Source organism: Camelus ferus, chromosome 9 (genome assembly GCF_009834535.1).
Source record: "Camelus ferus isolate YT-003-E chromosome 9, BCGSAC_Cfer_1.0, whole genome shotgun sequence".
NCBI classification, from domain to species: Eukaryota; Metazoa; Chordata; class Mammalia; order Artiodactyla; family Camelidae; genus Camelus; species Camelus ferus.
Window position 1 is genome coordinate 7,460,584 of NC_045704.1, and position 21,920 is coordinate 7,482,503.

Genomic DNA, 21,920 nt, shown 5'->3' on the forward strand with positions numbered 1-21,920 from the left:
CTCAGGCCTGAGCTTTTCCAGGGAAGTCACGTTTAGAGAAAGAAAAGCTGCAGCCCTCCAGAGAGCTGCATCACACATCCTGGTGGCACTACTGTCAATGATGTATGGCATCTCCCGCTGTTGTTTGCTTAGTTGACCCCGAGTGTACACCCAGGCAGTCAAGTGGCCAGGAGAGGTGTACCATCCTTCAGCACTGTGGCATCTGGCACGAGACCGAGGACGGCGGCGGCCACCTCCTCCTGCAGGCGGGATACACCCAGAGATCCAGGTTGGGCTCCGTCACGTATCAAGGCCTTGACAGTCATGCTGAGTTTATGGGGTGTTGCTCTCATGACCTAGGAAATACTGGGTTACTGGGCGCAGAGCATCACAAGTTCAGGTCCTGTGAGAGCTCTTCTTTTCAAGAGGACTCGGTGAGCTGCCAGCTGTTGTTACTTCAATGACACGTAATGTGAAGTTGAGACAGGCAGCACTCTGCATCAGAAACCCCTGGGAAACTCACTGCCATCACGGGCCCAGACTCTACAAAGCATAGGAGTTGGGTGCCAGAGCTTCCACCCACGTCTCCAGGAGGCACCAGAAGTGCCTGTTGTATGGCTGGCCATCTGAACTGACTCTAGGGCCTTCTGTTGTAAAGGCCCCAAAGTGGGCTGATTATTGGGTGAGCGCATAAATAAGCCTCAGTAGTAAATGAAGAATATGTTGCCTCTGGAAGCCAAGTAGGCTTGGCTTGCTTGAGATTGATGGAAGCTGACAAAATCAGTTGCCTTTTAACTACGTCAGCAATACAGCAGCCCTTAGGCACACTGGATGAAGCTAAGAATTCTGCTGGTGTGGCACGACGCTGAAGCCTGTGCTGGGCAACAGCCCACCTGCCCTGTCTATGCACGACCGTGACTGTATGTCCTGCATGAGTGTCTAGCAGGTCCCCTCAAGGGGTGTCATCAATGTTGCACCCTACTCGGGTGCCTGGGGACAGCTGGATCCAATTAAGTTCTTGCCAGCTGAGGTTGTATGTGATGGCTGAACTTCTGAGGTACCCCGTGGACAACTGAGTAAAGATGTACAGTACTGAGTTCCTGTGTAGGTGGAGAGGCTGTTGAAACAGGCACTGAATAGAATACACATAACAGCAAAGTACTGGCCTGTGAAGACTGAACAGCCTCGTTCATTTGAATCATGTGAGGTATTGGGGTCTGAGAGATGGGACCAATGAAGCAGTAATCCACCATGAGATGCCATTCCTCCTAGGAACCTAACACCTACGGTGGTGTCTCACACCTAAACAAAACTGGTCATTTCTCACTTCAAGGTACTGAATCTGATTTGTAGGTTAAATATACTTTTCGATATGTCTTCCAACGTGATTTCTGGCCTTTCTATTTTCTCATTTAATTGATTAAATTGTATTATTTTACCTACTAACTCCGTTGTTCATGTAATTAAGTATGAGGCTAAATGTGACACAAATGCTTTCCTTCCCAACCATATTGGTCTGAAAGTAAACGATGAGTTGACATTCCAGTGACCTTTGGATTCACCAACACACAGCAGCATCTCTCCTCACTCCCTCGATCCGACTTCCTGGCTGTTTCATTCCCATAGCGCTCTTTCGGCCCGTTAGATGCCTGAGTACAGCTGCATGATTGTAGCTCGTGAGACATGCCCTTCAAGACCCAGCTCCTGGGTCTGTGGCGGGTAACAGGCAGCTATTTTCTTCCCCAAACATAGTGCTAATTGGATTTATTATGGTATGTACCAAGTGTGACAACTGAAATGTGATAGAGATTTCCATAAACCCTAGTTTAAAAACATTACATAACTTTAGAAATTAGGGGCTAAAATCTGCTCCTCTGTTAAATATGGGTGATAATATTCAGACTGTCTAGAGCTAATAACACTTTAAATTATAACTATGCTCCTTCAGAAAGTTTTAAAGTTTATTGAAATTCCCCAATCACTTTACAGAATCCCAATTACTATGAATTATGTTAGATTGCTTATGGCTTTTGTCAGCAAGAACAAAGACACAAACTTCCAGAGGATTCATACTGAAAACAGTGTAGCTTTGACTTCAAAATAAAATGGCAAACTGCATCTCAACTTTTAATTTAATGTGCATTCTTTCTGACCCTTTGTGAGAAAAATATCTTGTTTGGTTTTTTTTTCCTTCAAGAATTGCCTGCACTTCAAATATTTTGCCTGCTCTGTTTTTGTTTCTTAAATTGAAATATTTAATTGAATAATTTACTGAATAAGTGCCATTAGATAATCTTGTTTCCAATAAAAATTTTGGTTTCAGGGTGCATGTAAGAAAACATCAAAATGTACATTCCAAATATGGCAGTTTATAAGTTAAGTCAATTATACCTTCATTAAATATTCAAAACATCACTTTCTAATAATTTTACTATTTTTTATTATCATCTGTGTCCTACAGGTTATTGTAGCTACTGGAGAAGTATGGTGTAATGACGTATCTCTGGCAACTCTTCCCAACTCCAAGTTCAGTGATATCATGTGGGCAGTTTGAAATTGGCCACGGTGAGAGTACTTATATCAGGAAAATTAGAGAACACTACAAACCAGGACTTCACTGTATTAATGGAAGTCTACACTTAATGCAGATTAAATTTATGAGTATATGACATCTGTGCTAATTACACTGTATATAACACAAAAAAAATGAGGAACAAAAATGAGCTGATTACTTCTTAATGAAATGGGAAATAGCCACCACATAAAAAAATAGGCAAAAGATATGAAGACATTTTACCAAGAAAATATACAGATGGCAAACGCATGAAAAAAAATGCTCAATATCATGAATTCTTAAGGAAATGCAACTAAAACTGTTTCCTTACTAAAAGGGTAAATTCAAAAGACTGATCATACCAAGTGTTAGCAGGTACGTGGAAGCATTTTACATACTCCCGGCAAGGTCTGTAAAAACAAATGTTGATTTTTAGGTCACAGTTTGGCAGTTCTGTAGGTTAAACACTCACCTATTCTATGACTCAGGCATTATTCTCCGAGTTACTAACACAAGTGAAATTACATATGTACACATAGAAATATACACAAATGTTCTAGCACCTTTATAGTAGCCAAAACTGGAAGTAACCCAAATTCTTATAACCAGAGAAATGGATAAATGAATGGTATAAGTATAGAAAAGATACTACTCAGCAATAAAAAGAATCGACTACTTATATAAGGATCATTGAAGAATCTCAAAATAATTATGAACCATAAGTGAAACCAGAAAAAAAAAACCGGAAGTAAATATTTTATGAAAAAAATCATATAAAATTCTAGAAAATACAAAATAATTCCCTATAAATGAAGGTAAATAATTGATGGCCTGTAAGCCTGGGGAGAGGAAGGGCCTGAGGTAAACTGCGAGGGCGAGACATGTCCATGATTGTGATTATGAGAAGGTTTTGTGGGTTTACATGGGTGTAAAATTTAAATTGTACACTTCTAATATACTGCACATCAACTCTACTGGAATAATAATCTACAAAATAGTCTGAAAGAAAAATTTAGATCTCCCACTCTTCAGAAAATCAGGTCTGGCAATCCTTTACTGCCTCTTTTCTTTTTTTAAAAAATTGAACTATAGTTGATTTACAATGCTGCATTAGTTTCTGGTGTACAGCAGAGTAATTCAAATATTTGTGTGTGTGTGTGTGTGTGTGTGTATTCTTTCTTTTTTTTCTTGCTTCTCTTTTCTAATGACCTTGGAGAAGCACCCTTGCCTTAGTGGTAGCAAATACTGATGAGGAATGGATCCCTTCCCCCTGAGTTAGCAGGAATGCTGGCTGGTGACAAAGCCACAATGTGAACAAAGGCATCTCCTTTCTCTCTATGCTAGTTTCTCTGCCTGCTTAGCAATGGCCTTTCCTGAACATTCCAGAGAGACTACAGGAATCCACAAAAGCAATAGCGTATTTTCTCTGACAATGACCTCAGCCACAAAAGACACACATGCCTGGAGGTCCTGAGGATTTCTGTGCATCTGTGCACACTGATACTGCACAGTCACACTCACTGGAGCATCTGTGGATGCAGTGTGAGCAGGGGCACCCCACCTACTTCCCCGCCATCTCCTCTGCTCCAGTGGCACTTTACCAGCATGCTCCCCCTTGGCCCTTCAGTCTTTCAGTGGCACTATCTAGTGAATTCTGGGGACTGGGGATCAGGGCATGTGGTTCTTTTGCAGGGCAACTGCTGAGCATTACGTGATACTCACCGTGACCAAGAAAAACAATCCATTTTGTTCCCAGAAGCACGGGAGGGTGTCACAACTTCCTGGCTCCTCAGGGTGTTCACTGAGCTCACAAAGAACCCTGACACCAAGTCCACAAATGAGGACCACAAAACTCGGCAGTCCTTCCTAGGAGACCCTGGGCAACAATGTACTCGGGGCTAAAGCCAGAAAGAGACCTACATTCTTCAATCACCCTGACGTGTCTGAGGCACACCACACAGGACCCCGTGAAAGCTGTGCAGTCCCTAATGCTGGTAGAGCCCAGCTGTTTTCAGCTCACCACCCAGGAACAGAACCTGAAGGTCAGAGGTGGCTTAAACATTAGTGCCTTTATTATTACAAAATGCAAACAAACATGAGGCATGCAGTTGGTGACCTGGAGGCTGGGAAAATTCAAGATAAGTGTCCCCAGAAACTGACATATCCTTGAAAATGCAGTCCTTCCTGGAAAATCACCAACAGAATTCAGATCAGGTCCACTGGACCTAAAATGAGCCAGTCCATGCCCTAACCTGGAAATGAGACAGGAATGAGGACCCCACACGGCCTGAGACCACTCTTATTTCCCCCTGCAAACGGGGATGGGACAGAAGTCAGCACCCTGAGAATGTTGGGACCTAACTTTTGCACACTGTGTGGACCTGCCAGGTGATAGAGGTGAAATGAATCCTGCCAAAGAACTGGCAGTGACATAAATCTGGCAAGGGTCCTGGGCAGGTAAGAAGGTGTAACACAACTCCTGAAAGATTCTCACATACCTGGACCTTAAGGTGAATCTTCCCACGGTGGATTTTCAGAAGTATGGGCTTTACTTCAGGTAGATGGCTCTCACTCCAACTTCTCTTCACCAGTGCAAATACACTAGCAGGAAACTGTAGATGCCAGCATATCTAGGTTTTCCACTAGTGTGAAGTCTCTGGTATTGAATGAGGTCAGATTAGCAGCTGAAGGATTTTTCCCACATTAACTGCACTCAGGACTTTTTGCTGGTGTGAACTCTTTGGTGTTGAATGACAGCAGAACTTTGGCTAAAGGATTTTCCACACGTCCCACACTCATAAGGCCTTTCTCCAGTGTGAACACTTAAGTGTTTAATGAGTTTGCAATTGTAGCTAAGATTTCCCATGTTCCTTTCACTCATGAGGTCATTCTCCAGTGTGAACTCTCTGATGGTAAATGAGGCTAAACTTTCGGCTAAAAGATTTCCCACATTCATTGCACTCATAAGGCCTTTCTCCACTATGAATTCTCTGATGTTGAATGAGGACGGATCTTTGACTAAAGGACTTTCCACACTCTCCACAATCATAAGGCCTTTCTCCAGTGTGAACTCTCAGGTGGTTAATAAGGTTAGATTTGCAGCTAAAGGATTTTCCACACTCCTGACATTCATAAGGCCTTTCTCCAGTGTGAACTCTTAGGTGGATAATGAGGTTAGATTTGCAGCTAAAGGATTTCCCACATTCGCTACACTCATAAGGCCTTTCTCCCGTGTGGACTTTCCGATGTGAACTGAGGCTGGAGCTTTGCTTAAAGGATTTCCCACACTTACTGCATTCATATGGCCTCTCTCCAGTATGAAGTCTCCTGTGGTGAATGAGGGTAGAGCTTCGGCTAAAGGATTTTCCACATTCACCACATTGATGAGGCCGTTCTCCAGGGTTTCCTCTCTGATATTGAATGAATTTGGATCTTGGACTAAAAGATATTTCACATTCCCTATATTTATAAGGCCTTTCTCCAGTGTGGACTCTCTGATGTATAATAAAGCTCGAGAGGTAGGTAAAGGACTTCCCACATTCATTGCAGTCATAAGGCCTTTCTCCTGTGTGGACTTTCTGGTGCTGAATGAGGTTACATCTCCGGGTGCAGGCTTTTCCACACCTGCTGCACTCATAAAGCCCTTCTGCAGTGAGGGCTCTCTGGTCAACAAGCGTGCCGGTGCAGGTGACGGCTTTCTTGCCTCCTCCCCAGTTCTGACGCGTTCTTCCGCTGTGAAAGACACCCTCACAGGCATCACCGCTGTTTGCCTTCTCACTGAGAGTGGCCGGTTGATGGAGAAAGCCCATGCTGGCTAAGAAGTCCTTCCCAATCTCCCCACAGGAAGAGGATTTCCCTGACACACGGGTCGTGCAGCTCTCTACAAACAAGGCTCCAGCCACAGAACTTCTGTAGGGTATCCTTCTAATGTGCTGCCCCTGGTGCTGTTGAAGGTTGGCAGTGAAATAAAGTTGACTCCCGCACGTGTACGGTTTCTGCCCAAGATGTGTTCCCTGGTGCTCAGGCAAGTGCAAAATCTCTCTCAGGACTGGGCCACACATCTCAAAGGGCTGGGCCTTCTGGGGAGATGAACCTGCCTTGACAGTCCTGATCTGTGACACTCCTTCTACAGAAACGGTCTGTTCAGAAGGTGCTTCCTTATCTCGCACTCCATGCCAACAACCTGAAAGCAGAGAAGTGACGGTGAAGTACAAGTTCAGTCCACTGCAAGGGAGCAAAACCACCACACGTGTAATCTGGCACGTGAAACAATCAGTCCATGAACCCGTTTTCAGGGAAAGAGTTGGGGAAGTTCCTTCAGCTTGAGGAAGCAGCTGGTGTGCACCACTGGGTCCCTAAGGTCACAGAAAGGTGCAGGCCTCACCAGGCACAGGACACTAGGACAGGGTGGGGCCGAGAGGGAAAGGCACGTTCTACAGCTCATTCTTCTGTCCGTGACTCGCAGCAGGATTGTATCTGCTGGTGACATGTGATGCTATGGAGAAGTCTACTTCAGGCCCAGAAAAATCTGACTGAAAAATGGTCAACACGTGTTCAAGGATTATTAGATGCATGTACACCGCAGGACACAACAAACTGGGATAGCACTGAGGAGGGAAGAGCTGAGGAGTGAGTGAGATAAGCAGTGCAGAGATGGGGAGTAGCTCTCACCCGGAAGAGCCATAAAATGACGATAGAAATGACAAGTCAGCAAAGTGTCAAAGAATGGAGAAGGGAAGGTAGAGGTGAGGTGGGGCCACTGGTGTGGCAGCACTGAAACCCAAGTAAAACAGGACAGGTTCCTGATATATTTCAACCAAACCCTGAATTCACGGCCTCCCCCAGCTGCCATGCATCTGGGTCAGGTCCCCTCTGGGCCCATCTGGTTCAGAATGGAGTCATGTCCATCCTGGGAAGCACAGGGGACTCTTCCTGTAGCCCCAGCTGGGGAGCTGCAGGAGATCAGGATGATCCAAACCTAAGGGAAGGACAGGACAAGTCACAATACTCGCCCAGACAACTCAGCACACAACAGACCACCAGAAAGATACTTTGAAATACTAGGTACCTGTGGGCGCGGCTAGAGGGAAGATGGCAGAGTAGTAAAAGCAGGTGTTTCCTACCTGGACGACAACTGCACTGGTAGCATCTATCTGATGTGACTACTTTGCAACGCCAAGTTGCTTTAATTTTGGTCAACTGCAGCTTTCACCACTACCATGACATCAAACACAGACAAAGACACTACAAGAGAAGAAACCTACAGACCAACAGAACTGATGATTACTGGGGCTAAAGGAATCGAGAAAATACCAGCAAACTCTATTTAGCAACACAGTGAAAAAATTATACAAAATGAAAAGCTAGCATTTATTTCTAAAATGCCAGGATTGTTCAACACACAAAATTTGATCTATATAACATGTCACATTAACAACAAAAGGGAAAAAATCTATCACCTCAATCAGTGCGATAAAACCATCCAAAAAAGTTTAAAACCCTTTCATCATGGAAATACTCAACAAACTATGAACTGAAGGAAACCAGCCTTCCATAATAAAAGTAAAAAATTTAAAGCGTAGGGCAAATATCACACTTGATGGTGAAAGAATGAAAACTATTCCACTATGATCAGGAATAAGAAAAGGATACCAGTTTCCACCACTACTCTTCAATACAGTACTGGAAATTCTAGAAAGAGCAATTAGGCAAGAAAGAGAAATAAAAGGCATCCAATAGAGAAGGAAATAGGATTATCACAGCTCAAGAAATCTTAAAGATTCCACCACAAAACTGTTAGAATAAAAGAACTCAGCAAAGGAAGGGGATACAGACATAAAATGAAAAAAAGCAGTTATATTTCTGTACACTAACAATGAACAATCCGAACAGGAAACTAGGAAAACAATTCCACTTGTAAAGTATCTATCTAGGGTCGGGGGTATACCTCAAATGGCAGAGTGCACGTTTAGCATGCTTGAGGTCCTGGGTTCAAACCCCAGTACCTCCTCCATAAACAAACAAACAAACCTAATTACCTCCCTCCCCCCCAAAAAACCCAGAGAAATAAATAAATCAACAAAATTAAATTAAAAAATAAAAAATAAAAGTATCTATCTAAAGACTAAAATATGTAGAAATAAACTTAACCAAGGAAGTAAGGCTTGTACACTAAAAACTACAAAACATTGGTCCAAAAAATTACAGACAATAAATGGAAAGACTTTTATGCTCACGGATTGGAAGACTTAACACTGTGAAGATGTCAACACTATCCGAGTCATCTACAGACTCAACACAACTGCTATCAAAATTACAAAGGCGTCTTCTGCAGATATGGAAAAATTCATCCTAAAATTCATATGGAATCTCAAGGACACCAAGTAGCCAAAATAATCTTGAAAAACAACAAAGTTGGAGGAGACACACTTTTAAATTTCAAATATTACTGCAAAACTATAGTGATCAAAACAGTTGTATGGCTGGCATAAAGACAGGCATACAGAACAATGGAACAGAATAGAGAGCTCACAAATAAGCTCTCACATATGTGGTCAAATGATTGTCAACAAGGAGGCCAAGACCATTCAACGGGGAAGGACAGACTTTTAGGCCCATGATGCTGGGAAAACTGAATATCCACATGCATAAGAATGAAGTTGGATGGATACTGTATATACATAAATTAACTCGGAATGGATCAAAGGTCTCAACTTAAGGGCTACAACTATAGAACTCTTAAAAAAAATAGAAGGAAAGCTTCATGACACTGCATTTGGCAATGACTCCTTGGATATGACACCAAGGACACAAGCAACAGTCAAAAACAGACAAATTGGACTTCATCAAACTGAAAAACTTTGGTACATCAAAGGATGCTATGAACACAGTAAAAAGCCAACTCACAGAATGGGAGAAGATATTTGCAAACCACATATCTGATAGAGGATTAATATCCAGGATATATAGAGAATTCCTAAAATTCAAACAGCCAAAAACCCAAGCAACCGGATTCAACAATTGGCCAAAGACCTGAATACATATTTCTCCAGAGAAGATACACAAATGGGCAAGAAGCATGTGAAAAGATGCTCAACATCACTAGGCCCGAGGGAAATGCAAATCAAAACCACAAGGAGATACCACTTCACACCCATTAGGATGGTTAACACCTCCTCCTTATAAAAGAGGAGTTGTCAGTAAGAATAGAAGAAACCGGAACCTCTGTGCAGCTGCTATAGAAAACAGTGTGGTGGTTCTTCAAAAAAGTTAAAAACAGAACTATCATAACAGCAATTCCAGTTCTGGGTCCAATTCCAAAGGAACTGAAGCAGGGACACTAAAAGGTATCTGTATACTCATGTTCACAACTGCATTATTCACAAGAGCCAAAAGGGGGAGCACCGAAGTGTCCACTGGTGGAATAATGGGTAAACAGAACGTGGTACAGACACACGACAGAATAGTATTCAGACATAAAAAGGAAGGAAATTCAGACACATGCTACAACACAGAAGAATCTCAAGATGTTACTACTAAGTGAAATAAGGCAGACATGAAAGGACAACTACTGTGTAATTCCACCTATATGAGACACCCAGAGCAGTTAAATTCATAGAAGTAGAATGACGGCTGGGGGTGGAGGGGGGCGGCTACTGTTTAATGGGTACAGAGCTTCAGTTTGGAAGATGAAAACCTTTGGTGGACGCACGATGGTGATGGCTGCACAGAGAAGGTACTAAACGCCACTTAGAGGTGGTAAATGTTTTGTCATGTGTATTTTGCCACAATTGAAGCCGGTAAAAAGAACCTGAGCTAAGGAATCTCGCAAGAACGTTTGTGTAAGGAGTGACTATGTAAGTGACTACAAGTCAGACACAAATAAAGGTGAGCTATAGGAAGGGCATGATACTAGGGTGCCATGGAGCTAGACAGTCACCCAGCAACGGAGGGCAAGACAGGTGGGATCCATCAGGATGAACTAAAGAATAGTGACACCCAAGCCTTCCCAGTGAGGCTGTGTGGCAGCAGGTGTTGCAGTGATAAAGGATGAGAAGTAGGCATGTACTCAGCCCAGCCCCAGTTAACAGCACATACCCAGGGAGCTGGGGAAGGAAGCAGTGCCCGTGGCTTCAATGAGGACATACTTACCCCTGGAGAACAGAGAAAGGCAGAGGCTTGCCCAGGGCATAGGGGCAGCTGTAAGCGCTTACCCAGTGAGGATGTCAGTGCCAGGTTCTCCAGCATCACATCGTGGTACAGGCATCTCTGAGCTTCATCAAGGAGATCCCACTCCTCCCAGGAGAAATACAGGGCCACGTCCTCAAAGGTCACACTTCCCTGCCAGGAGACAGACAGATGAAACCACGAACGGTCTCATTCCTCAACACCCACAATCCATCTCCTCACACATCCACCCCATGGCCTTCCTCCTCCTAAGATGCCCGAATCAGAGGAGATCCCAGACCCTGGTGCCATTTGGTGTCTGCTCTCTCCTCCCACTCCCATTAACCACTCTGCTCACGCTAACGTCCATTCCGCAGCCATATGGAGCCTGTTAAGACCTAGACGATGAGATCATCTCTCCCATCCGACCCAGACGTCTGATCCACTACCTCCAGAACAGATGCCTAACTTCACAGGCACTTGTTCCAAGTCTGACGCTTCCTCCCCACAACCACCTCCTTCTCACCAGAAAGAAAGGAGACCTGCAATTCCCTGAACCAGCTCAGTCCCACCTGCAAGGACTTCCCATTTTTGTGATAAGCTTCCACATCTCTTTCCATTCGCGGCCTGAAATGGGAACCCTTCCATGTAAGCCCTGGACTCCACTCAGGACCCTGAGCTACGATTCTCCGGGGCCTCCACCCTCAAGGGCCGGGAAAATGGTAGGTGACAAGTCTCACGACAACGCAAATTTGGAGAAAACAGGGGTTTGGAGAAAACAGTGAGAAACGAGGACACCTCCACTTACCTGTATAGCTTCCAAAACCACTTCTGCATCCATGGAAACCTGCGGGAAGAGGCAGGTCTTAGAGGGATGTCAGCATGGAAACTTGCCAGGGGCTCAGGCCTTCCCTGTACCCGTGGTGGGCACCGGAGCCAGGTAACTCCGGGCCGACCGTCTAACCTCGGTAGGGTCTCTCAGCAGTTGTGTGTCCTTCGAACAACCATCAACCCCCCTCTGCCTCAATGTCCTCATCAGCCATACAATTTGTTCTTCTACTGAACAGCCGTTGGGAGATTTTTCAAGCCTAACTCAGGTCAGGTCTCTCCTCCTCAAAACTTTCCAAGGTTCCCAGGGCCCCACAAGGAAGGTAAAACTCCTCCACCTGCCACTGCAGCTGCGACTCTACCACCTCTGCCCCTCGCAGAAGCAACGTGGGCCCCAGGTTTCCCGAACGTTCCGGGCTGTCCGACCTCCAGGCCTCCACACCTGCAGGTCCCCCCGCCTGGGGGCCCGTCCCCGCGCCGTCACGCCGTCTGTCAGAAACACGGCCCCACCCGCGGCCGCCTCCCCGGCCTGGACCCCGGCGCCCGGGCCGCAGGCACGCGAGCAGGCGCCCCGCACTCGGGGCTCTAGTGTCCGGCGGGAGAGGGCGGTGCGGGCCCGGAGGACGCGCGTTTACCTGAGGCGGGTCCCTCAGCGCGGCCGCCGCCACCGGAGCAACGGGCGGAGCCGAGAGCTGACAGTCGAGCGTCCCGGGAGGACACGGCACCAACGTCCCCAGGCCGGCCTCGCGGGCGGCGATGTCCCAGACCCTACAATCGCCTCTATTCTCTGGGGACGAAGCCTCTTCTCGAGCCTTCTCTGTCTGTCACCTCGGAGCCCACCGGACGCTCCCAACCTTCCCACCCCGAGAACCGCCAAAATGACCGCCACGGAAACACCGGAAGTCCCGCCTTCATCTGGCGCGCCCTCACGGAAATGCCGGCTCTCTGGATGTTGACTGGGTGTGCGCCTCTGCCGCTCAACGCGGAGCTCTCTGGGTAGTGGAGTTCCTCCAGCCACACAGGCCTCCCCCGGGGACGCGAAGCGCCTCTCTCTCAGGAAAAGGGGCCAGCGGCTCCCTGCAGCGGCTCAGAAAGGACCGCCCTGTTCTTCCAGGTCGGGGAGAAGCTTCGCTTCCTCTCAAAGGGGAGGAAGGCCTGTTTGAGGGGACGCGGAAGTGCGCTTATAAAGCCTTCGATCCTATTGAGCTCTCAAGTGTTCAGACGTGAAGCCGTCTCCAGTGAACAGAGTAATTCTCTCTAGCAAGTATATAGTGAACGCCGGCCGGTAGCGGCAGGTGCTTATACATTATCTTATCGCTCTTTAAATGCGCGCAGAGTGAGGCGTTATAGTCATTTTTGTGAGCTTAGTATGTTTTCACAAGGACTTTAAGAACAAGAAAAAAGTCACGGGTCCACAGTAAGAAGACGAGGCATATGTGCAGCTGTGAAGCAGATGTCTACAGTGGGATCTGGGCTTCTTGTTACTCAATGATAGTTCCCAATCAAGTGAGAAACACCGCCTAATCCATAAAACATAAAATTGTTCTCCGTAAAAAACTAAAACGTTTATAAATGCACATTATTTTCCTAATATGCAGTTGATACTTTAACTATATGAAATATCAAAATAGCTATTATTTCCTAAAGAGTAGTCCTCTGTATATTTCTAACTATAGACTTGCTAGAGAGAATTACTCTGTTCACTGGAGACGGCTTCACGTCTGAACACTTGAGAGCTCAATAGGATCGAAGGCTTTATAAGCGCACTTCCGCGTCCCCTCAAACAGGCCTTCCTCCCCTTTGAGAGGAAGCGAAGCTTCTCCCCGACCTGGAAGAACAGGGCGGTCCTTTCTGAGCCGCTGCAGGGAGCCGCTGGCCCCTTTTCCTGAGAGAGAGGCGCTTCGCGTCCCCGGGGGAGGCCTGTGTGGCTGGAGGAACTCCACTACCCAGAGAGCTCCGCGTTGAGCGGCAGAGGCGCACACCCAGTCAACATCCAGAGAGCCGGCATTTCCGTGAGGGCGCGCCAGATGAAGGCGGGACTTCCGGTGTTTCCGTGGCGGTCATTTTGGCGGTTCTCGGGGTGGGAAGGTTGGGAGCGTCCGGTGGGCTCCGAGGTGACAGACAGAGAAGGCTCGAGAAGAGGCTTCGTCCCCAGAGAATAGAGGCGATTGTAGGGTCTGGGACATCGCCGCCCGCGAGGCCGGCCTGGGGACGTTGGTGCCGTGTCCTCCCGGGACGCTCGACTGTCAGCTCTCGGCTCCGCCCGTTGCTCCGGTGGCGGCGGCCGCGCTGAGGGACCCGCCTCAGGTAAACGCGCGTCCTCCGGGCCCGCACCGCCCTCTCCCGCCGGACACTAGAGCCCCGAGTGCGGGGCGCCTGCTCGCGTGCCTGCGGCCCGGGCGCCGGGGTCCAGGCCGGGGAGGCGGCCGCGGGTGGGGCCGTGTTTCTGACAGACGGCGTGACGGCGCGGGGACGGGCCCCCAGGCGGGGGGACCTGCAGGTGTGGAGGCCTGGAGGTCGGACAGCCCGGAACGTTCGGGAAACCTGGGGCCCACGTTGCTTCTGCGAGGGGCAGAGGTGGTAGAGTCGCAGCTGCAGTGGCAGGTGGAGGAGTTTTACCTTCCTTGTGGGGCCCTGGGAACCTTGGAAAGTTTTGAGGAGGAGAGACCTGACCTGAGTTAGGCTTGAAAAATCTCCCAACGGCTGTTCAGTAGAAGAACAAATTGTATGGCTGATGAGGACATTGAGGCAGAGGGGGGTTGATGGTTGTTCGAAGGACACACAACTGCTGAGAGACCCTACCGAGGTTAGACGGTCGGCCCGGAGTTACCTGGCTCCGGTGCCCACCACGGGTACAGGGAAGGCCTGAGCCCCTGGCAAGTTTCCATGCTGACATCCCTCTAAGACCTGCCTCTTCCCGCAGGTTTCCATGGATGCAGAAGTGGTTTTGGAAGCTATACAGGTAAGTGGAGGTGTCCTCGTTTCTCACTGTTTTCTCCAAACCCCTGTTTTCTCCAAATTTGCGTTGTCGTGAGACTTGTCACCTACCATTTTCCCGGCCCTTGAGGGTGGAGGCCCCGGAGAATCGTAGCTCAGGGTCCTGAGTGGAGTCCAGGGCTTACATGGAAGGGTTCCCATTTCAGGCCGCGAATGGAAAGAGATGTGGAAGCTTATCACAAAAATGGGAAGTCCTTGCAGGTGGGACTGAGCTGGTTCAGGGAATTGCAGGTCTCCTTTCTTTCTGGTGAGAAGGAGGTGGTTGTGGGGAGGAAGCGTCAGACTTGGAACAAGTGCCTGTGAAGTTAGGCATCTGTTCTGGAGGTAGTGGATCAGACGTCTGGGTCGGATGGGAGAGATGATCTCATCGTCTAGGTCTTAACAGGCTCCATATGGCTGCGGAATGGACGTTAGCGTGAGCAGAGTGGTTAATGGGAGTGGGAGGAGAGAGCAGACACCAAATGGCACCAGGGTCTGGGATCTCCTCTGATTCGGGCATCTTAGGAGGAGGAAGGCCATGGGGTGGATGTGTGAGGAGATGGATTGTGGGTGTTGAGGAATGAGACCGTTCGTGGTTTCATCTGTCTGTCTCCTGGCAGGGAAGTGTGACCTTTGAGGACGTGGCCCTGTATTTCTCCTGGGAGGAGTGGGATCTCCTTGATGAAGCTCAGAGATGCCTGTACCACGATGTGATGCTGGAGAACCTGGCACTGACATCCTCACTGGGTAAGCGCTTACAGCTGCCCCTATGCCCTGGGCAAGCCTCTGCCTTTCTCTGTTCTCCAGGGGTAAGTATGTCCTCATTGAAGCCACGGGCACTGCTTCCTTCCCCAGCTCCCTGGGTATGTGCTGTTAACTGGGGCTGGGCTGAGTACATGCCTACTTCTCATCCTTTATCACTGCAACACCTGCTGCCACACAGCCTCACTGGGAAGGCTTGGGTGTCACTATTCTTTAGTTCATCCTGATGGATCCCACCTGTCTTGCCCTCCGTTGCTGGGTGACTGTCTAGCTCCATGGCACCCTAGTATCATGCCCTTCCTATAGCTCACCTTTATTTGTGTCTGACTTGTAGTCACTTACATAGTCACTCCTTACACAAACGTTCTTGCGAGATTCCTTAGCTCAGGTTCTTTTTACCGGCTTCAATTGTGGCAAAATACACATGACAAAACATTTACCACCTCTAAGTGGCGTTTAGTACCTTCTCTGTGCAGCCATCACCATCGTGCGTCCACCAAAGGTTTTCATCTTCCAAACTGAAGCTCTGTACCCATTAAACAGTAGCCGCCCCCCTCCACCCCCAGCCGTCATTCTACTTCTATGAATTTAACTGCTCTGGGTGTCTCATATAGGTGGAATTACACAGTAGTTGTCCTTTCATGTCTGCCTTATTTCACTTAGTAGTAACATCTTGAGATTCTTCTGTGTTGTAGCATGTGTCTGAATTTCCTTCCTTTTTATGTCTGAATACTATTCTGTCGTGTGTCTGTACCACGTTCTGTTTACCCATTATTCCACCAGTGGACACTTCGGTGCTCCCCCTTTTGGCTCTTGTGAATAATGCAGTTGTGAACATGAGTATACAGATACCTTTTAGTGTCCCTGCTTCAGTTCCTTTGGAATTGGACCCAGAACTGGAATTGCTGTTATGATAGTTCTGTTTTTAACTTTTTTGAAGAACCACCACACTGTTTTCTATAGCAGCTGCACAGAGGTTCCGGTTTCTTCTATTCTTACTGACAACTCCTCTTTTATAAGGAGGAGGTGTTAACCATCCTAATGGGTGTGAAGTGGTATCTCCTTGTGGTTTTGATTTGCATTTCCCTCGGGCCTAGTGATGTTGAGCATCTTTTCACATGCTTCTTGCCCATTTGTGTATCTTCTCTGGAGAAATATGTATTCAGGTCTTTGGCCAATTGTTGAATCCGGTTGCTTGGGTTTTTGGCTGTTTGAATTTTAGGAATTCTCTATATATCCTGGATATTAATCCTCTATCAGATATGTGGTTTGCAAATATCTTCTCCCATTCTGTGAGTTGGCTTTTTACTGTGTTCATAGCATCCTTTGATGTACCAAAGTTTTTCAGTTTGATGAAGTCCAATTTGTCTGTTTTTGACTGTTGCTTGTGTCCTTGGTGTCATATCCAAGGAGTCATTGCCAAATGCAGTGTCATGAAGCTTTCCTTCTATTTTTTTTAAGAGTTCTATAGTTGTAGCCCTTAAGTTGAGACCTTTGATCCATTCCGAGTTAATTTATGTATATACAGTATCCATCCAACTTCATTCTTATGCATGTGGATATTCAGTTTTCCCAGCATCATGGGCCTAAAAGTCTGTCCTTCCCCGTTGAATGGTCTTGGCCTCCTTGTTGACAATCATTTGACCACATATGTGAGAGCTTATTTGTGAGCTCTCTATTCTGTTCCATTGTTCTGTATGCCTGTCTTTATGCCAGCCATACAACTGTTTTGATCACTATAGTTTTGCAGTAATATTTGAAATTTAAAAGTGTGTCTCCTCCAACTTTGTTGTTTTTCAAGATTATTTTGGCTACTTGGTGTCCTTGAGATTCCATATGAATTTTAGGATGAATTTTTCCATATCTGCAGAAGACGCCTTTGTAATTTTGATAGCAGTTGTGTTGAGTCTGTAGATGACTCGGATAGTGTTGACATCTTCACAGTGTTAAGTCTTCCAATCCGTGAGCATAAAAGTCTTTCCATTTATTGTCTGTAATTTTTTGGACCAATGTTTTGTAGTTTTTAGTGTACAAGCCTTACTTCCTTGGTTAAGTTTATTTCTACATATTTTAGTCTTTAGATAGATACTTTTATTTTTTATTTTTTAATTTAATTTTGTTGATTTATTTATTTCTCTGGGTTTTTTGGGGGGGAGGGAGGTAATTAGGTTTGTTTGTTTGTTTATGGAGGAGGTACTGGGGTTTGAACCCAGGACCTCAAGCATGCTAAACGTGCACTCTGCCATTTGAGGTATACCCCCGACCCTAGATAGATACTTTACAAGTGGAATTGTTTTCCTAGTTTCCTGTTCGGATTGTTCATTGTTAGTGTACAGAAATATAACTGCTTTTTTTCATTTTATGTCTGTATCCCCTTCCTTTGCTGAGTTCTTTTATTCTAACAGTTTTGTGGTGGAATCTTTAAGATTTCTTGAGCTGTGATAATCCTATTTCCTTCTCTATTGGATGCCTTTTATTTCTCTTTCTTGCCTAATTGCTCTTTCTAGAATTTCCAGTACTGTATTGAAGAGTAGTGGTGGAAACTGGTATCCTTTTCTTATTCCTGATCATAGTGGAATAGTTTTCATTCTTTCACCATCAAGTGTGATATTTGCCCTACGCTTTAAATTTTTTACTTTTATTATGGAAGGCTGGTTTCCTTCAGTTCATAGTTTGTTGAGTATTTCCATGATGAAAGGGTTTTAAACTTTTTTGGATGGTTTTATCGCACTGATTGAGGTGATAGATTTTTTCCCTTTTGTTGTTAATGCGACATGTTATATAGATCAAATTTTGTGTGTTGAACAATCCTGGCATTTTAGAAATAAATGCTAGCTTTTCATTTTGTATAATTTTTTCACTGTGTTGCTAAATAGAGTTTGCTGGTATTTTCTCGATTCCTTTAGCCCCAGTAATCATCAGTTCTGTTGGTCTGTAGGTTTCTTCTCTTGTAGTGTCTTTGTCTGTGTTTGATGTCATGGTAGTGGTGAAAGCTGCAGTTGACCAAAATTAAAGCAACTTGGCGTTGCAAAGTAGTCACATCAGATAGATGCTACCAGTGCAGTTGTCGTCCAGGTAGGAAACACCTGCTTTTACTACTCTGCCATCTTCCCTCTAGCCGCGCCCACAGGTACCTAGTATTTCAAAGTATCTTTCTGGTGGTCTGTTGTGTGCTGAGTTGTCTGGGCGAGTATTGTGACTTGTCCTGTCCTTCCCTTAGGTTTGGATCATCCTGATCTCCTGCAGCTCCCCAGCTGGGGCTACAGGAAGAGTCCCCTGTGCTTCCCAGGATGGACATGACTCCATTCTGAACCAGATGGGCCCAGAGGGGACCTGACCCAGATGCATGGCAGCTGGGGGAGGCCGTGAATTCAGGGTTTGGTTGAAATATATCAGGAACCTGTCCTGTTTTACTTGGGTTTCAGTGCTGCCACACCAGTGGCCCCACCTCACCTCTACCTTCCCTTCTCCATTCTTTGACACTTTGCTGACTTGTCATTTCTATCGTCATTTTATGGCTCTTCCGGGTGAGAGCTACTCCCCATCTCTGCACTGCTTATCTCACTCACTCCTCAGCTCTTCCCTCCTCAGTGCTATCCCAGTTTGTTGTGTCCTGCGGTGTACATGCATCTAATAATCCTTGAACACGTGTTGACCATTTTTCAGTCAGATTTTTCTGGGCCTGAAGTAGACTTCTCCATAGCATCACATGTCACCAGCAGATACAATCCTGCTGCGAGTCACGGACAGAAGAATGAGCTGTAGAACGTGCCTTTCCCTCTCGGCCCCACCCTGTCCTAGTGTCCTGTGCCTGGTGAGGCCTGCACCTTTCTGTGACCTTAGGGACCCAGTGGTGCACACCAGCTGCTTCCTCAAGCTGAAGGAACTTCCCCAACTCTTTCCCTGAAAACGGGTTCATGGACTGATTGTTTCACGTGCCAGATTACACGTGTGGTGGTTTTGCTCCCTTGCAGTGGACTGAACTTGTACTTCACCGTCACTTCTCTGCTTTCAGGTTGTTGGCATGGAGTGCGAGATAAGGAAGCACCTTCTGAACAGACCGTTTCTGTAGAAGGAGTGTCACAGATCAGGACTGTCAAGGCAGGTTCATCTCCCCAGAAGGCCCAGCCCTTTGAGATGTGTGGCCCAGTCCTGAGAGAGATTTTGCACTTGCCTGAGCACCAGGGAACACATCTTGGGCAGAAACCGTACACGTGCGGGAGTCAACTTTATTTCACTGCCAACCTTCAACAGCACCAGGGGCAGCACATTAGAAGGATACCCTACAGAAGTTCTGTGGCTGGAGCCTTGTTTGTAGAGAGCTGCACGACCCGTGTGTCAGGGAAATCCTCTTCCTGTGGGGAGATTGGGAAGGACTTCTTAGCCAGCATGGGCTTTCTCCATCAACCGGCCACTCTCAGTGAGAAGGCAAACAGCGGTGATGCCTGTGAGGGTGTCTTTCACAGCGGAAGAACGCGTCAGAACTGGGGAGGAGGCAAGAAAGCCGTCACCTGCACCGGCACGCTTGTTGACCAGAGAGCCCTCACTGCAGAAGGGCTTTATGAGTGCAGCAGGTGTGGAAAAGCCTGCACCCGGAGATGTAACCTCATTCAGCACCAGAAAGTCCACACAGGAGAAAGGCCTTATGACTGCAATGAATGTGGGAAGTCCTTTACCTACCTCTCGAGCTTTATGATACATCAGAGAGTCCACACTGGAGAAAGGCCTTATGAATGCAGTGAATGTGGGAAGTCCTTTAGCCAAAGCTACAGCCTCAATAGCCATATGAAAGTTCACACTGGAGAAAAACCTTATGAGTGCATGGAATGTGGAAAATGTTTTAGTCAAAGATCTAATCTCATTCAGCATCAGAGAGTTCACACTGGAGAAAGGCCTTATGAGTGTAGCGAATGTGGGAAGTCTTTCAGCCAAAACTTCAGCCTCATTTACCACCGGAGAGTTCACACTGGAGAACGGCCTCATCAGTGTGGTGAATGCGGAAAATCCTTTAGCCGAAGTTCCAGCCTCATTCACCACAGGAGACTTCATACTGGAGAAAGGCCTTATGTGTGTAGTAAATGTGGTAAATCCTTTAAGCAAAGCTCCAGCTTTAGTTCACATCGTAAGGTCCATACAGGAGAAAGGCCTTATGAGTGTGGGGACTGTGGAAAATCATTTAGCCATAGCTCCAACCTCAAGAACCACTGGAGAGTTCACACAGGAGAAAAGCCTGTTGAGTGCAGTGACTGTGGGAAATCATTTAGCTGTAAATCTAACCTCGTTAAACACCTGAGAATTCACACTGGAGAAAGGCCTTATGAATGTGGGGCATGTGGAAAATCCTTTAGCCAAAGTTCCACTCTCATTCAACACCAGAGAGTTCACACTGGGAAAAGGTCGTGAATACAGTCGATGTGGGAAAAATCCTCCAGCCACAATTATTTTTGACCTCATTCAACAGCAGAGACTTCACACTAGTGAAAGGCTTTAGATGTGCTGGGATGTAGTTTCCTTCTAGTGTAATCACACAGGAAGAGAGAAACTGAGGGAGTCATCTAAAATATCTGTAAATCCACGTTGGGGACATTCTCCTTACAGTCCAAGTATGTGAGAATCTTTCAGGAGTTGTGTTACACCTTCTTACCTGCCCAGGACCCTTGCCAGATTTATGTCACTGCCAGTTCTTTGGCAGGATTCATTTCACCTCTATCACCTGGCAGGTCCACACAGTGTGCAAAAGTTAGGTCCCAACATTCTCAGGGTGCTGACTTCTGTCCCATCCCCGTTTGCAGGGGGAAATAAGAGTGGTCTCAGGCCGTGTGGGGTCCTCATTCCTGTCTCATTTCCAGGTTAGGGCATGGACTGGCTCATTTTAGGTCCAGTGGACCTGATCTGAATTCTGTTGGTGATTTTCCAGGAAGGACTGCATTTTCAAGGATATGTCAGTTTCTGGGGACACTTATCTTGAATTTTCCCAGCCTCCAGGTCACCAACTGCATGCCTCATGTTTGTTTGCATTTTGTAATAATAAAGGCACTAATGTTTAAGCCACCTCTGACCTTCAGGTTCTGTTCCTGGGTGGTGAGCTGAAAACAGCTGGGCTCTACCAGCATTAGGGACTGCACAGCTTTCACGGGGTCCTGTGTGGTGTGCCTCAGACACGTCAGGGTGATTGAAGAATGTAGGTCTCTTTCTGGCTTTAGCCCCGAGTACATTGTTGCCCAGGGTCTCCTAGGAAGGACTGCCGAGTTTTGTGGTCCTCATTTGTGGACTTGGTGTCAGGGTTCTTTGTGAGCTCAGTGAACACCCTGAGGAGCCAGGAAGTTGTGACACCCTCCCGTGCTTCTGGGAACAAAATGGATTGTTTTTCTTGGTCACGGTGAGTATCACGTAATGCTCAGCAGTTGCCCTGCAAAAGAACCACATGCCCTGATCCCCAGTCCCCAGAATTCACTAGATAGTGCCACTGAAAGACTGAAGGGCCAAGGGGGAGCATGCTGGTAAAGTGCCACTGGAGCAGAGGAGATGGCGGGGAAGTAGGTGGGGTGCCCCTGCTCACACTGCATCCACAGATGCTCCAGTGAGTGTGACTGTGCAGTATCAGTGTGCACAGATGCACAGAAATCCTCAGGACCTCCAGGCATGTGTGTCTTTT

The 21,920-nt window shown here is 46.7% G+C and overlaps 2 protein-coding genes across 2 annotated transcripts in view; one reads left to right on the forward strand and one right to left on the reverse strand.

Moving 5' to 3' along the window:
- LOC102523173 (zinc finger protein 211-like) overlaps positions 1-12,602 on the reverse strand; it is a 90,903-nt gene extending 78,301 nt beyond the window's left edge. The window contains exons 1-4 of the mRNA XM_032487466.1: positions 12,163-12,602; positions 11,508-11,546; positions 10,747-10,873; positions 5,032-6,716 (exon numbers count right to left, since the gene is read on the reverse strand). Of these exons, the coding sequence (XP_032343357.1) occupies positions 5,419-6,716; positions 10,747-10,873; positions 11,508-11,540 (1,458 nt within the window). The 5' untranslated portion in view covers positions 11,541-11,546; positions 12,163-12,602 and the 3' untranslated portion in view covers positions 5,032-5,418. The remainder of the gene's footprint in view (positions 1-5,031; positions 6,717-10,746; positions 10,874-11,507; positions 11,547-12,162) is intronic.
- A 788-nt stretch (positions 12,603-13,390) lies between these two features.
- On the forward strand, positions 13,391-21,316 carry LOC116665964 (zinc finger protein 211-like). The gene is made up of 4 exons (XM_032487458.1): positions 13,391-13,834; positions 14,451-14,489; positions 15,124-15,250; positions 19,281-21,316. Exons 2-4 carry the CDS (start codon positions 14,457-14,459, stop codon positions 20,666-20,668), a joined length of 1,548 nt encoding a protein of 515 aa, XP_032343349.1. The 5' UTR covers positions 13,391-13,834; positions 14,451-14,456; the 3' UTR covers positions 20,669-21,316.
- Positions 21,317-21,920: the final 604 nt, after the last annotated feature.

Excerpts from the sequence above, each read along its gene's own strand:
- LOC116665964 (XM_032487458.1), top strand. The coding sequence starts at position 14,457 with ATGGATGCAGAAGTGGTTTTGGAAGCTATACAG. Across the intron at positions 14,490-15,123 it reads TGGTTTTGGAAGCTATACAG|GGAAGTGTGACCTTTGAGGA; the intron begins GTAAGTGGAGGT and ends GTCTCCTGGCAG. Across the intron at positions 15,251-19,280 it reads GGCACTGACATCCTCACTGG|GTTGTTGGCATGGAGTGCGA; the intron begins GTAAGCGCTTAC and ends CTCTGCTTTCAG.